This window comes from Hypomesus nipponensis, chromosome 1 (genome assembly GCF_054491055.1).
Source record: "Hypomesus nipponensis isolate SF chromosome 1, ASM5449105v1, whole genome shotgun sequence".
In the NCBI taxonomy this organism is placed as follows: domain Eukaryota; kingdom Metazoa; phylum Chordata; class Actinopteri; order Osmeriformes; family Osmeridae; genus Hypomesus; species Hypomesus nipponensis.
Genome location: NC_140361.1, coordinates 7494855 through 7511131, shown reverse-complemented (window position 1 = coordinate 7511131; position 16277 = coordinate 7494855). Strand labels below are relative to the sequence as shown.

The window sequence follows — 16277 nt, the reverse complement described above, 5'->3', positions numbered from 1 at the left end:
GCAAAACGCAAATGAGATAAGACAAGGTGGCAAATGTTTCTTGTAGCACGAACATGTTTGATTGTGTATGTTTGTGTTAGATAAAAATGTATCTAGAAAGAGAGAAAGGGAAGTCAAAACGAACCAACGTTCCTTTAGTATTACCTCTTTATTTCACAAAAACAGCAATGTGTCACAGTCAGTCACAGTTTCTGGCCTTAATTAGACCACTGCCAAGCCACCCATTCACAGAGCAGAACAAACCACTATTATAAAACCTGCCTGCAAACATGAAGGCAGACACTGAACAATCTTGATTAATTAGGAATAAGCTTACATTCGTTTCAACATCTCGGTCCCTTTTTAAATATGACTAAAACAGAAAAAAATTAAATATAACAAGTGAGTGAAGCCAAGAGAAAACTATTTTGTCAAACACAGTACATTACTCTATGGATTCTCTGATAAGTACCAATACTTTGGAAATTCTAGATCAAATTGAGCTATTAGGTTTGTTAGCCTTCAATCTCTCTTTTTCAAAACTTATTACCATAAACCACTTCCTGTGAGCCACCAATGCAAAACATCACCAACGATGGCACTCTGAAACAACAGACTTAGACACCAATGGGATCATTTGAGTGCCTCTTTTGACAGATTCACCAATGTTCACATAACAGGTAGTACTAAGCTAAAACCCATCCTATGCAGTCCAAAACTTGCTCAAGTGATCCTTATTTTCTTGTAGATTTTACTCCAGTAACAATCCAGGGGACAATCTGTGGGTATAGTTTGGGAAAACGTCTATAGACTCCTGCAATGGTGTCAATCAATGGAAAAACAGCAACTATGAGAGGGAGAAGGTAAAGAGATAAAAATGTCTGCCTTATGAAATCTTAAGGGGTGATGCTGTTCTAGCGTTAGGACACAAACATGGTTGGTTATTCAGCTGTGACTTCATAAACTATGGAGTCAACCTGGCAAATTTGGTTTGTGATGCTGTCTGTAACACTGGCATATTCAAGTGAAGTTCTCCCAAGGGTACAACAAAGAACAAGGTAGTGAGGTAGCCTACTGAGTAACGTTCCACAAGAAAGACCCCTGTAAAGTTTGTAAAGTGAGGTTTAATTAAAAAGTGTGTCAGACCACTTTAGCTTTAAAGCTGAAATACTTGTGATTTTTACATTAAAACTAGTTTGACCTGAGGAATAACAGGTTTGTTCAAGGATGCTGGTGAAACACAAATACAAGCCTCGCTATTGCAAGGTGGTAGATGAGTGATAGGCTGGGAAGTGTGTACCACTGCATTTGGTGCTGAAAAAGCAGACACCATTGCAGTGCTTTACAGTGAGGTCTCTGAGGTGTAGTAAACTAGTACAGAGTTTGGGAAACGACCATCGAGAAGACAACCTTACCCTTCACAGTTGTAACCAGGCAAAAACACAAATGATGTGCCCTAAGGGAGGAGAGTATATACCAATATGTGTATGCAGTGTCACAGGTTGTCTTGTGTTGTAAGCCATGTAAGCCAATTGCCAATGGTTCGTAAATGAACTAGAGTTTTACATTTAGGCAACTGTAAAAAGAACAGGAGTGTATATCCAGAAAATACTCCAGGTGTTTGTTTCATAAAGCAGGCATCACATGACTAATACATGTACAGACAAATCCCTGGAGTGAGATGGGGAGATGACAAGTTTTAAACTACTGATACAGGGAAAAAGGTAAGGGATCGTGAGGAGAGCGGTCTGCGATTGGAGGGAGGTTGGGGAAAGGCACATCCTCTTCTCTTCCTTGGGGGAAATATTTCACTAGATGAGAGATCCAGGAGATTTCTAGGAAAGGAGGCAATGTAATGTTCATAGTTATTTTTGTGCAGAAATAAAGTATTCAATACTGGGGGTTCTAATGGCAATGGAAAAGTAAGTACCTCAGAGCTGGAGCTACTGCATTTGCATCCTAAGCAGCCGCCGCTTGCCCTGAGGAAACAGTCTTTATTAGCAATATTTTCTATATAATCTACAATATTTGTAGATTTGAACATTAATTTAATTTATGCAATGATATTAAATTATCCATTAATCTAACTGTACAACATAATCACAAATTCTCTTTAAACCAAATATTAGTTCCTGTTTTGACAAGTTATGGGATTAGTATTGAGACACAGTACCTGTTACCTCAGCAGCCGGGGCTTCATCTTCCTCTGGAGCTGGGATGATCCTTCCAGTCATGGGGCCGACTCCCAGGACTTTGGGCCTCTTGTCAGATTTGGGTGCTCCCTCCAGTACCACCACGATATACTCTTTCTTGGGTTCTGAGACAGAGGCTTCCTCAGGTGCAGCTTCTGCTGCTACTTCCACAACTGCTGGAGCTGGTGCTTCTACTAGCAGTGTTGCCGCTGCCTCTTCAATGACTGAAGAAACATCTACTGGGTCTGGGGCAACTTCTGCTGGGGCTTCAACCACTGGGGCAACTTCTACTGGGGCTTCAACCACTGGGGCAACTTCTACTGGGGCTTCAACCACTGGGGCAACTTCTACTGGGGCTTCAACCACTAGGGCAACTTCTACTGATGGTGCATCCTCAACAACTACAGGGGGAACTTCTATTGGGGCAGCTGGGGCCTCTTCTGCTGGGGCAGCTGTGGCCTCTTCTGCTGGGGCAGCTGGGGCCTCTTCTGCTGGGGCAGCTGGGGCCAATTCTGCTGGGGCAGCTGGGGCCAATTCTGCTGGGGCAGCTGGGGCCTCTTCTGCTGGGGCCTCCGCTGGTGCTTCAGCTGCTGCAGCCTCCACAGGTGCCTCCTCCACAGGTGCAGCCTCCACAGGTGCAGCCTCCACAGGTGCAGCCTCCACTGGGGCAGCCTCCACTGGGGCAGCCTCCACTGGGGCAGCCTCCACTGGGGCAGCCTCCACTGGGGCAGCCTCCACTGGGGCAGCCTCCACTGGTGTTTCGGCCTCTGGGGCAGCTTCTACTGGGACAACCTCCACAGGAGTGGCCTCCACTGGTGCTTCGTTCTCTACTGGTGCAGCCTCCTTGGCCTCTTCCACAACAACACTTTCCACTGGTATGACAGCTTCAACTTGCTCAACAGTCTTCACCTCAATGGACGAGGCGGCTGCAAGCAGGTCCACACTGGCCACTGCAACACAGAACCCATCACAACCCAAGCATCACTCACTCACTCCTTGCTGAAGGACTGAAGCCCATGCCGTAACTTTGGGACTGTTAATGTATCCAGTGTTGGTGTAACTTTCAGTTAGTTTCCTAAAACAAGTGGGATAGGTAGTCATGCTAGCAATAAAGTGAAGGTTTTACATATCCCAAGAAAGGTAAGAATAAAGTTTATAGCAAGTCGGTCAGTTTTATAGAATGCACAATTCCCAATGCACAACCATGTCAAACAAATATTTCAAGCTGGAATCCAAAGCGGAATATGTGTACGTTTTGGGAATTAGATATAAAAGAGCAATTGACTCCCATGAGCGACAATGGTGAGTTGGATGATGTTAAAATACTGACGGGGCTTACAGGTGGAAAAACGACATCTACTGAGGCATACAGGAGGAACATTGACATGGGTGCAGAAAGCAGGCACAGTAGAGGAGGGAAAGATGAGAAACGTCCTGATATTTGACAGGAATAAGCAGTGTGCGCACGGAGCAAGTCAAGAAGACGAGTCGGTGGAAAAAACTATCGAATATAGTTGACTATGGAATTGTGTGTTTAAGTGCACCAGATAGACAACAAAGCACAGACCGTAAGACATGTATCTCAGGACAGAAAGTCCATTAGCCAATAATCCTTTTACAAAGTGAGTGGAGAGAATTTAAACATATGTATTTGTAACCGTTGCACCCAACTCAATAGAAAAAAAATGGGCCATACCATGTGAAAGGCTTTTCCTGCCAAATATCACGAAGAATACACACACCAGATTGAAAATGCTAGATATATCCATACCAAACAAATTAATAATGTTAGGGATGCTTGCTGACGTACTTTCTAAAACCGTGTTGTTTTAGAACGCCGTTTTCGACACCAAAAACCCTATAAGCATAGCCGTTAGCGTAAGCAGACCAAATTCAGACAAATTAAACACGGGAATGGCTCTTTCCAGTTTGACAATACTTTTATTGTATGGCTCGTAGAATTCCCTTCATCAGTTGACACTACCACTTTTTTAGCCAGTTAAAGGATCATGTCTAGAAAGACCACACACGTTTGAGTTCCTTATGTCTCTTTAGACTTACTACTTCCCTTGTTCATTTACAGTTAAGAATAAAACACACCGCAACAGTTACATAGCTTTTACAGGTTTAAGAGTTTGTCTAGAAGTAAAGCTCTCACATAGCTGAGACAGCTGTTCAGATTAACAAAAGCTTCCACATTACATTGGCGTGTACCAACTCAGTGATATCTGGCAGAGAAGCACTCAAAGCTTGAAAGAAAAAAATACAGTCGTAAAATAAATCACAGCCTGATTTGTTAGTGGTCGGTTGTGGCCAGGGCTTTACACATTACAAACAGAGGTAACAAATGAAGCATTTGCTAGCTTTCCTGTTTGTTTTGTTTGTGCATGCAACCTGACAAGTGAGAGATTGTCTGCTACTGTATGTGAGATCAGCCAAGTCCTCTGGAGGTCAAAGGTGAGTGGGAGTATTTTAAGGGTAGAAGGGACAAAGAAAGAAGGTACACCCTTTTTGTCTTCCAAGGTAGCTCAGTTGGGTAAATACAATGGTGCAGGATTAGAACCTTCTCTGGAGGGCTACCCTGGATGGCAAAACGTTTACACCCAGAAAGAGGTTTGTCAGGAACAGCAGAACTTTGGTAAAGAATTATGGGAGCACAGTGACTTGGTTAACGGTGTATCTCTATTCCTACTGTCCCAATAGCATGGGTTCTCCTCAATCATACATCCTTAACTGAAGTAGCATGTCTAGTAATGAGGCTCTTACTGCTAAATAATACAGGGTCTAATGACGCATTTCTCTCCACTGTTGAAGAGTGAACTCATGAACAGATGGCCTTTTGATACATGCATTATTAGGACTTGCACCCCATCAACAGTATCCTGTACATAACCTGGAAAGGGACTTTGTCAAGCAATACGTTAAAATCATAAATATTATCTACAGCACACAGAAACAAAAGTGTGAAGAAAGGGGAAAATAACAGAATAATCTACTCTGTCTTCTCTCTTTTCACAACTATGTCCAATCAGCAGTATTCTTACTCCTTGCCATCTGAAAGAACTCACATAGGCAATCTGCAACCTAGGTAATGCAAGGGAAAACTCTCATTCATAAATCATTTTCTGTTCACGACTGAGGGGACCAGTGTCAGGCTATTAGGTATGGCTCTGTTACTAGTGGTATGATGAGGTAAAAATAAAAAAAGTGTACACCTTTCTATTAGTGGGCTGTATGAGTTAGCACAGGTGTGAGGGTGTGAGAGGAATCTCAGGCATCAGCAGCCTCAGATGCTACCTCCTCCTCAGGGGGAGGGGCCGTACCATTGCTCTCTGCCTCCGGCTCTGCTGCAGCAGCAACTGTCTCCTCTGCAACCACGGGGGCGGCGATAGCCTCCGCAGCCACCTCCACGGCCTCGGCCACTTTGATTACTTCCTCTGCTGCTGCCTCCACCTCCTGGGCTGCCTCAACAACTACCTCTGCGACTTCAACGACTACCTCAGCGGTCTCGGCCACCGCAGCTGCGATCTCCTCCACCACAGTCTCTGCTGCTGCCGGTTCCGCCTCCAATGCTGGTGTTGCCTCGGCCTCAACAGCTACAGGCTCCGCCTCAGCGGCAGGCTCCGCCTCAGCGGCAGGCTCCGCCTCAGCGGCAGGCTCCGCCTCAGCGGCAGGCTCCGCCTCCACAGCTGCTTCCGCTTCCTCAGCTGCTGGTTCGGAGACCTCTTCTGCAGTCTCAGCCTCACTTTCAGCCTCGGCAGCAGCCTCAGCCTCCTCCCCTCCAGCCTCGTCTGCGGCTGCCTCACCTTCTTCCTCAGCAACCTCACCTTCTTCCTCGGCACCCTCACCTGAAACAAAAATGCAAAACTATCAGAAACATTTATTTTTCCCTTTAAAACTCATTTTTTCCCAACTTGCTTCAGTATGCCATTATAAACCTATACAATCTTAACATCTTTATAGGCATGTTTCTCATACACTTTCATATTTTGCATCCTATCATGTATATCTTTACATACAAATGATTTTAAATAAACTCTGTATTAAGTAACTCTTATATCCTATAACACACATCCACTGCAGCACACAAACACACACACCACTTCAAACCTCTTACCACCCCTGCATACCACGTCCCACACCTGCAGGGGGTAAAACAAACGAGCAGAGCAACATCACTGCAGCAGAGACCTCAGAACAGAACGGCATGCAAACCCGGGAGATCGAGAAAAGGAACAAGGCATAAAACCAGAGAGGGAGAGGAATGGCAGTGGACGGGAGAGGAGAAACGTAATGAGGTTATGGAGTGGGATATGGGGGTGGGGAGGGGGTAAAAAGTGCCTTACCATCCAATCAAGGCTAACAGAACCTGGAACTCTGCAAGCCCAACAATGACAGAGATAGTCCAGGTGTTTGTGGGCGTTTATTTAATTCAGGGGGAGTCAGGGGCCTTTTTTTTTTTTCTCTTGTCATTTATCAATTTTCATTTAACATTACATCAGCAAGAGACCATAATGTAGCACCAGTTTGGTCAATGTGAAATTAATAAAGGCAGAGTGCGTAATGAGAAGCATCCAGAAGTTACAAAGTTTAGTGACAAGCATTTTAAAGTTGAATTAACGCTTAGCTGGACTAGTTCTTAGCAGTACAGAAGAAGAGAAAAGACGAAGAGGAATTTCCCCCAGATTCATCCAAAGAGTCCAGTTCTATAGTCCCCTGATGCGTAGGCCGCAGAGGACCGTATTTAGCCTTACAACACTGAAAAGAGCAAAAAATACAGACAATTAGCAAAAAAGATAATTTTTGCTTTATACATTAATAATTACAAATTAACAGGTAAAATTACACGTTTCAAATTGAACGACGACTACACTGTTGAACTATACGTAATGCATCTTTTACATATTCTGTACGTCTTAAGAGTATGTGGATGCTTGTGCAATGCACTGTTCAAAAAAATCCCCTTATTGTGGCACTCTATGACAAAGTCACCTGTTGTCTCGGTTTGATGAAGGGCCTTAGTGTGGACTCAATGTAGGCAGCAAGTAGAGAAAGCAATTTTTGAAGGTTTGGAAGGGGGGAAGGGAGGACTGAATGTGAGAAAGGGGAAGGACAGTCTTTGTTTTGGGGTGGACAAGAGTGTCATGGAAGGGTAGCCCCTGTTCTGATTAACAGGTCTTTTGGCCAACGGGATCAAGTGTGGGAAAACAGGGATGGGGGCAGATGCTGAGAAGGAACACCAAGAAGTTCTACCTCTATACAATTCAAAGTAATTGAAACTGTGGGGTCATTCTGTATTTAGATTAGTGAACATTATTCCATCTTATTTTTTTCATGATCAACTTTAAAGATATATTAAAAAAACTTTAATAAGGCACCTTAAGTGATTTGATTCTTCTACAAAATAATATAGATACATATTACCTCAATCCTAAATTATTTAAAAATATATATATAACACTGATATTAATAAAGCATACAGAAAATTCCTTACTGTTGATTAATCTGACTGCCCTTTTTTAAACTCAGGCAGAGCACTTTTTATCATTAATCAGAACAGGGACATGACAGTGTACTTTGTGTGCATTAGTGGCTAGCCAATGAGAATTCAGGAGCCCAACCATACATGGTGAACAACAGTGTTCAACCATCTAGACTAAGTAAACCTATCTGAATACTCTGATTCCACCTGAGTTTCAGAGCTCATGAATCCCCTACTCCTCCTCCCATATTTGATTCTGGAAAATGCATTTTAGTAAACAAGGTTGAAGAGAGACCTAGCTTTGTGAGTGTACCTAAAGAAAACACATTCAAAGTGTCAAGGCAATAAGTGAGAATAAGTGAGAATAAGATAGTGATAAGTAAATCCATGCCAAGGTACCCCTTGCCAAATTCAGTGCTTCATTGGTCATTCAGTATTTAAGAGCCAGGCTGTGAGTAAGAAGAAAATAAAACCAGTAATTAGTCACACGAAGGCACTCACCCTCCTCTTCCTCCTCTCCATCCCTGCCTAAAAACAGAGACAGAATCACAGTCACAGAAGGCTCTAGAAGGAACGGAATATTTTATGGAATGGTTTGGCAGATGCGAATGTGAGCCATTGGATGGTTGTTCTCGTGCATCTGCCATGTATATGGGTTTACACTGAATGATTATCATCACACTCTCACAATGAATGTCAGCTGTGAGACGCACAAGACTAATGTGAGCTAAGTGTGCTCAGAGATAAAATGTGTTTAGTTTACTGCTCTGATGATCACAACTAGTCTAAATACACACACACGAGAAAAATAAAGCTGTTATAATTGCATCTAATCTCATCTACTGGCTCTTAGTTTGGCTCTCTCCCAAAGTAAATAAATATCTTAACTGCTTGTAAACTATCCACAACTGACATATCAGCTGATGGAACATGCACAGTGGAACTTAAACAACCACTTTGTTTTTGTTTGTGGAAAGTGGTTTTGGCAGGAGAGAATAGTGGCCGCAGGGGAGAGATAGGCAGCTGCCAGGGGCAACACCTTGCCCAGGCCAGAGAATGTGCCATGGACTGATGGTCTTGGCTCAGGTTCCATAGCTACGTTGAGACCAAGTACTTGTTAAATAACTTGTTAAATAACTGCTGACACACCCCTCTAGAAGTTAGTAATGTCCTGGTGTTGTTGGATCTTTGTGTCAGGGAAGGAAAGTAGTGGAGGTACTGAGGAGCCCAATTGTGCATGTGTCTGTGCTTGCGAGTGTGTGTTTGGCCCTGCACAGCTCAACAGGGTTCTCAGGGGGATCAAGTCTCCTTGAAGAAACAACATGACACATAAGGACAAGCCAGGCAGAAGCTTTGGGAGTATGACCCTGCAAATGTGGATGTATGTGTGTGCGTGTTCACTGTCAATGACGTTCTTCACGCTGATATAAGTACAGATTATCCAGGCCTCCAACTGTCCCACAATCCCTAGTTTGGACCACATCTCTTGCTTTATCCACATGCACAGCAAAGCCACAGAGGACACCTGCTATGCAAAGATCAGTCAGTGATCAGACGGTTAATTTGTTGATTTAGGGGCCAAGGCGAGTCAAAGGGATGAGGGTCAAACACTGGACTTCCCCATGGAGTTTTTGATGCCCTGAAAGGATTCCTTGGATTTGGTTTCTTTACATATGTGTGATAACTACTCTATAGGTGATGTACTAAGTGAGCAGATGGTGATCGCCTGCATGTGAATGACAGATGAGCTGGAAGGAGTGGGGGAGGAGGGGGGGGCTTACTCTTTGGGGGCCATGGTTTGGGTGTCCACTCTGTCTTGGGTCTCGCGTTTATTTCAGCCACTCGGTCGTTGAATCTTTCGTGGTCTGACGTCACAGTACTGTAAGCCTGTTTCGGAACACACAAGAAAGCCTTATTTCAGGACTTTTGGCATGCTATGGCATGATATTACAAGTTGGTTACTATCAGAGCGTTACAACATCTCAACTCACAACATGTTAATGTCAGGGATGTTTTTTGTTGTGGTGGGAAGGGGGTGGAGTGAGGCACTCACATAGGTGACTGATCCAGCGAAGGCCCCACCACAAAGGAGAGCATAGATAATGTTCTCCCCAGTTCCACCTGGGACCGATGACATCTGACGCCTAGGAACCACTGCAAAGGGTAAAGATCAGTGGTTAGAGGTGATGTAATCTCCTTATAGAACAATGCATTGTCATATCCTCCTAGTATTTTTGTATTTTGAGGGTGAGAGAGGAAAAAAACATGAGATTCAAATGAAAAAATATTTACTCAAATAAGTAGTCAAACCAGATACCCCGTCAACCCTCTACCATAGATAAACGGAAATAGTCTGTGCGGTGGCTTTAAAAAGATTGCAACCAGAGAGGCCCAGAGTGCAAGCCTATCAGACATGTCTCTCATGGAGCGAGAGGGTAGGTGCCCTGAGACGCTTTGTTACAGCAGGAGGAGGCCTTGCTGTTATTGGATTGTGTGGAATGGGTTTAGGAGTCCAGGAATATGCCTGTCAGAATCAATTGAACTCCTGTCATGCTCATGAGACTCCACACTTTACCTCTGATAAAAAGAACAACGTGGTACAGCGTGAAAGGTTAGGCTACAGTCATGTTTTTGTGAAAGTATACTAAATCAAATGTCCTGATTGCATGTCATATTCTATGAATCCATTGCAATTGACAGAACTTGATCTTTACCTCTTTGTTTTTGTAACTTCGCAAGTGTGTTAAGTTTCCTGCTAATGCGATCAGGTCAGAGCTCTCACAAACAGAAAAACACAACTAAAGCATGTTAGGCATCTTTCAGATCAGGCATTTATCACCTTATTACTAAGGCAAAATATATCTACACTGGTTGTTAGAACACGGGACTGTATCTTCTGCCAGTGACTACCTCAGCTTTAGGGATCAGGTTGCATTTTGTAAACAACCATAACAGAGACTGTTGGCAGAACTCTGGTGTTTGCCTTTTTCATTCACTTTTCAAACCACTGAGGGAAGAAATATTGTTTCCTGTCTGAATCAACATTTGACAATGTGATCGCACATCCAGAGCCTCAAGTTCAGGTTAATAAATGCAATAAATAGGGCTGTGAAATGATTAAAAAATGTAATCAAATTAATCACATGTTTCTGTGGATTGATCATGATTAATTACATATTACCGATTTTCCAAAATCGCAAATGTATTTTGCAATACATTTCGCAACTGTGCTAGTCACCTTGTCACAGGCAGACTTAGTGAGGGCCCTGCGTTGTTCAGTGAGGGTGGTTTGGCACATTCTACTTGAACTCCCCTCGCCGACCAATGCATGCTTCGCGTTGAGGAGGTATAGGTTACTTTATGCTGGTATTGCTTCGGTGAAACGATAACATTGTCATTTAGCATTCAGTCATTTAGCAGACGCTCTTATCCAGCTGGGGACACACTATACGATCTTTTTAATCTTATAAGATTTTCAAACTGAGACCACAAACATTAGGACAAAAAATCCTAGATTTAGCCATTATGCTCCTACAGTGTGTGGTCACTTTTAACACACCTCACACCAAGGGAACGTCTGATAAAATCTGCGGAACCATCAAGATAATCGGGACATATGTTACCTAGGATTGTCGGAAGGGCCGAAATCGGCCCGATTATCCTATAGTGTGTCCCCAGCATTAGTTTTTTTGGAACACGAACTTCTCATCCAGAAATTGCAGATTGGGTGAAATTGTGGGTATATTACGTGAAATGTGTTAAACAAAAATAACGAATTAATCCTGTAATTTAAATCATAACACGTTAACGTGTTATTTTTCACAGCCCTAGTAATAAACTATAAATATATATAACAATAATAAAGATGTATTTTGGGGCAATCTCCAGTATTATTGGATGGGCAGAAAATGTAGGGGGGAGAGGGAGGGAGACAGAGAGAGAGAACATACAGACTGGAATCCCATATGGTACACAGTCTACCCAGTGAGCCAACGGGGAACCCCGTTATTGACTAATCTTAACAGACAAACTTGCTGTGTATTACTTTGTGTTGCAGCATTCCCTTGTCAAATGTGTATTCATGTTACTGAACAACATTAACTCCTTCAACGAATGAGTATAAACAGTTGCCACGGTGAAGACGTGGTCTTGCACATAAACTTCATAGAATCTCCCTGACAACCACCACAACAGGACCCAGTAGCGTCCTATGGGATTTAACCCCTCATACTCTCACTGGGATAAGCCTGTCACTGCAGCCCCTACTGAGCTCCCTAACCAGGCTCTCCCCCAACACCTCGTTATTTATACCTGCTAAGCTGATAAACCCTCAAGTACTGGGAGTCAAGGGGTTAAGGTGGTGAGCATCCTGACAGGAAGAGGGGAGACGGGTCACAAGGTCATGGAATTAATCTATGTTATCCTCGGGGGCTGTATAATGGTGAGTGCCGCTGGAGGCAGTGCTAAAGGAGGGTCCGTGACTCGTCATGCGTGAGCAGTGCTTCACTGGACACGAGCACGGAGAAGTGCACACTCACAAACAGGCATAATCAGGGGCTGACGTTGCGCAATACAAGGACAGCATTGGTTCTTAACTACGGGACACCCGTCTATGTATGTGTGGGTTTAAGAGCTAAAATGGAACTTAAAATGGTGAAGCAAAGACAGCAAAAACATTGGCATGGCCAGAGCAATGCTACGTAAGCAAGAGAGAGGGGTGCCATGAGGTAAGGGGATGGGTAGCAATTGAGAAATAGCTAGCGTGAGGATCGGTTTTTGTACATTCCCGTCCATGGACATGTTTATTATAATAATATATGGAACAATTGATCAAGGCTATTGGATAAACAACAAGCCACAGCATAGAAGCGTAAAGTACTTAATGTACAGAAAGTGGACCAATAAATGCTGGACAACTATTTTTGTTGCGCACAGTTTAGAGTGTGCAGAGGTTTGTAGCTGAAACCATAGAGTTAGGCTGAAACAGTGAGACGCTTGCTTTGTCCGCTGTCTATACATTAAGGACACCGTCACACGTTCTCTACCACGTGAGCAAGAGCAGGAACCATATTTCTGTTGCACCCTTGATCTATTGAAGGTCACATATGGATATTTAAAATAAAATAAATACATCATACTTCATGGCTACGCTTCAATCAGTAGACACTGGGTTTTTCTTTCAAATCTGTCTTCCGTTTGCGTATAGTCAATATAAATGTTTAATATTGACATCCAAGACAAAGTAATCGCCTTCTTTACAATGTAATAATTTATCTCAGACCGGCACACGCACGCAGAGTAATTAAACGATTGAAGAGGATTTGCAGATTTGGTAGAGCGGTGGAGCTACGTTGAGTTTGCGTAACAAACCACCAATGTGTTTGTTTCATATAATATCTTAGGCCCTTTTGGCATTCTATGCGACAAAGGCATTCGAGAGAAAATAGAATTGACAGCCTTTAAAGTAGGCAAATTAGCTCCGCAATATACACCCAAATGCACCTTACGAAACGATTAAGAGCATCTTTGCCAAAAAAATCCAATTGACCTTCATTCCCCCAGTTAAACAACACCGGTGCCATCTTTTACATTTTGAATGCGTCAGTTTAGCAAAGCCAAGCTGCTTGAGTACAAAATGTTCTATTCGGAAAAGTAGCCTACCCATGGACATTTCCGAGTTAAGAGATTACAAATTGCAAAAATTGCAAAATGCCCATACATATAAAATGTGTTCCAGGGTTCTGGCACTCCACTACTCACCATCTCTAGATAACCTGTAGGCTGTTTTCCGTGCCAAAGGCCCAAATCTTTGCCAGGCCGCTCTGCAGAAAAACATTTCAGTGCTCTATCCGATAACTACGGGAGGAATAACCCACAGCGCGAGCTGGGAAGTTGACAGGGTAACTGGCCGTAGTGAGCTGGATGGGCAGGTCGGCTTGGCTGTTACTCGGCCGCGTGTGAGAGGAAGAGCCCTACCTCGAACGCGATTGCTGTGCGACTGATTTCTCTTGGCTCTCTGGCTTCTCACCTCCCCCTTTCTCACGCACGTCACGCATGCACCCTCACCGGGAAAAGTTCGAACAGAAAAATAGTTTCTCCTCTTATTGTAGTTAGACGCATATTTTGAAATGCAACACTAATGTCATTAACATTAAATATGGCCTAGAAATAAATATAGGAGTGCACAATCAAAATGAACGTAAAATCAATATTAAAATGTAAAATCCCATAACAGGGGTGACCCCCTGGAATAGTTTAGGTTTGCCCAAACAACGGAGATCAGAATTTGGTTTGGTGGTTTTATGAGTAGATTTGCTCCCTCACTATTAGCAATAAGGCCGGCCCAAGCCTTTATGGGCCCTTAAGCAAAATTGATTTGGCCGATTAAAACAAAATAACATATACATTTTCACATAATACATCAAACTGTAATTTCATTTGCTCTTGGGGGCCCTCTGGTAGCCACAGGGGCCCTAAGTAGCCGCTTAGTTCGCTTATGCCTTGGGCCGGCCCGAGCAATGTTGTTTTCAAATGTGTGAATATGAGTTAAACAGGAGGATAACAAGCAGTAACAAGCAGATACAAGTATATTTGACCTTTGTACCTTTCCCCGTTAGAAGCTACAAAGGTAATTTGTTTGTTTGTGTGTGTGTGGGGGGTAACAACAAATTAGAAATAGCAGCAGAAAAGAATGTAGACTTTTACATTACTTGTCATACTGACTACCATTAGGCTCTGTGGAATCTGATCTAAAACAGCAACCATAACAGGCATAAATAGCACAAGAGCTACATGAGAACAAATAGCTTCAGTACCACTGCACTGCACATCATCAGGGTCCTCAGTAATCTGGTTAACTAATTGTATGCTGCAGTTGATCTGTTTACAACAAAGACAACATGGGCACTGGCAATGCTCCGTCTTGGTGTTGTCATCTGGCAGGTGAACATTTACGCTGCAGTGTCTTCATAGTCTCTCTCTCTCTCTCTCTCTCTCTCTCTCTCTCTCTCGTTAGTTTATGAGAAGGACACAGGGTGATACATGTTCATAGCTTTATTATACAGTACTGGACACAGGATTATCACTTCCCCAAAAAATAGACAAACAAAAGAAAAACATTTAATGGATCAATGAGACTGACCCTCCTGGTCGATAACAGCTCTAGTCCTGCAAAGAAAGCAAAGATTTGACTGAGTACTTTTATAAAAAAAAATATTTTCAGAGTTTGTGTTACCAATGATTATATTACAATAAAATTACTAATATAAAGAATGAGAATGGCACCATAAAGAAACAAAACCATATTGCTTGATTCAAAATAAGATTTAGAGATAAGATAGTTCTTTTTAAAGGTTAGTTCTGTGTTTAGGTCTGTATTTTTCCTGACAGTTTGAACACTTACATGTCAGAGATTTTATTCCAGGCCGTTGCTCACTTTGTACTCATGTACATCTGTGTTGTGCTGTTTGAAGAGCTGAAATCAGAAACATACATTTCTAGTTAGCATTTATGGCCCATTTTAAAGACATTTATGGTCAACATTCTCTTCTCGCGTTCACTCCCCAATACACTTAAAGGTGTTAGTTTTATGTAGGATCAACACAATTAGGCTTCTTAATATGTTTGTGTTCATATGCGGGCTTAAGAAGTGGAGAAAAAAAGAACACGTAGGCCAGAGAGTGTGTACAGTGTTAGATAGTAGGGAGTACTTACCAGGCCCCAAAGGAATGCAGATGTCCCAAAAGCTAAACCAACACGCACCCAATTGGGGTTGTTGTAATCCGGCGTCCCAGCCGTAAACGCTGACCTAGTCCCACCTGCGATTCAACAAACAATAGCCTACTTTCAACATGTTGTTTTAAAGCAACGAAACATGAACACAGGCCGTAGGGTTGTGATGCTTTTTTAAGTTTTAGTTACAAAAAAGGCTAATCGTGTTCAGCAAGCACTAACCCATGGAGTTATTGAAAAAGTGGTATCAGCAACCAATGTTATAGTCAATGAGTTTGTCATAAATTGCAATAAACCTGCCTGCTATTATGCTATGCACATATTTCGCAAAATGTATTTGAATCCAATTTTCTAGCTACATAAGTAATTAGCGATTAAGTAAGACATATGTTTACATTTAGCTGCAAAATACAAAACACACAAGAATTTGACTATCCTTGGCGAGTGGGTTAATGCCAGTGTGACTACTGTCACTGTATTGACATTGGTTTGCTAGTCGAAGAAGCTAAGCTAAGCTAAGGTCAGGCCTAAAAACATACTAGTGTTTTATTAGCTAACTAGCCCAGTGAGAACGTTACCATTTATTAAATATTTGTTATTACTTTTCAGCTACTTACTTTTGCTGACGATTACTGCCCGCGATAATAACCGACTGAGTGTCATTTTGGCAGCACACAAGAGGCAATCCCTCTCCCACAGTGTGATGGAGTCGTGCTTTGATTGATTATTCGAACTGGCTGGCTAGTACAGTATAGGATAACAGAAAAACCGATGAAGACCTGCTGGGCTAAATTCCATTCCAGAAAGATACGCTCTCTACTTTGTTAAATTTATGCCAGTTAATGATCACGAAACGACCAGAGATCAATTAAATTATTTAATATAAATACTTG

The 16277-nt window shown here is 42.6% G+C and overlaps 2 protein-coding genes across 3 annotated transcripts; both read right to left on the bottom strand.

Annotated features, from left to right (window-relative positions):
• Window positions 1-129: 129 nt before the first annotated feature.
• Window positions 130-13668, bottom strand: mgarpa (mitochondria localized glutamic acid rich protein a). 2 transcript variants are annotated; one of them, XM_084676224.1, is made up of 8 exons: window positions 13414-13668; window positions 9707-9807; window positions 9435-9540; window positions 8155-8181; window positions 5495-6019; window positions 2153-3121; window positions 1910-1958; window positions 130-1814 (listed from the first exon to the last, which is right to left on the bottom strand). In XM_084676224.1, the coding sequence occupies exons 1-7, from the start codon at window positions 13487-13489 to the stop codon at window positions 1939-1941; spliced, it is 1824 nt and encodes a 607-aa protein (XP_084532350.1). In that variant the 5' UTR covers window positions 13490-13668; the 3' UTR covers window positions 130-1814; window positions 1910-1938. The 2 variants fall into 2 exon arrangements, with proteins under 2 accessions (XP_084532350.1, XP_084532275.1); XM_084676149.1 differs by having other exon boundaries at window positions 2160-3121.
• Window positions 13669-14691: 1023 nt separating this feature from the next.
• ndufc1 (NADH:ubiquinone oxidoreductase subunit C1) lies at window positions 14692-16153 on the bottom strand. The gene is made up of 4 exons (XM_084676032.1): window positions 16002-16153; window positions 15367-15470; window positions 15056-15127; window positions 14692-14820 (listed from the first exon to the last, which is right to left on the bottom strand). The coding sequence occupies exons 1-3, from the start codon at window positions 16045-16047 to the stop codon at window positions 15068-15070; spliced, it is 210 nt and encodes a 69-aa protein (XP_084532158.1). The 5' UTR covers window positions 16048-16153; the 3' UTR covers window positions 14692-14820; window positions 15056-15067.
• Window positions 16154-16277: the final 124 nt, after the last annotated feature.

What these genes read in the sequence shown, in the direction of transcription:
- ndufc1 (XM_084676032.1), bottom strand. Translation starts at nt 16,047, where the DNA reads ATGACACTCAGTCGGTTATTATCGCGGGCAGTAATCGTCAGCAAAA. An exon ending in GGCAGTAATCGTCAGCAAAA is followed by an intron (nt 15,471 to 16,001) that starts GTAAGTAGCTGA and finishes GTTGAATCGCAG; the next exon opens with GTGGGACTAGGTCAGCGTTT. An exon ending in CTGCATTCCTTTGGGGCCTG is followed by an intron (nt 15,128 to 15,366) that starts GTAAGTACTCCC and finishes TTCTGATTTCAG; the next exon opens with CTCTTCAAACAGCACAACAC.
- mgarpa (XM_084676149.1), bottom strand. Translation starts at nt 13,489, where the DNA reads ATGTTTTTCTGCAGAGCGGCCTGGCAAAGATTTGGGCCTTTGGCACGG. An exon ending in TGGAGAGGAGGAAGAGGAGG is followed by an intron (nt 6,020 to 8,154) that starts GTGAGTGCCTTC and finishes TTTTTGTTTCAG; the next exon opens with GTGAGGGTGCCGAGGAAGAA. An exon ending in ATGAAGCCCCGGCTGCTGAG is followed by an intron (nt 1,959 to 2,159) that starts GTAACAGGTACT and finishes CTGTTTCCTCAG; the next exon opens with GGCAAGCGGCGGCTGCTTAG.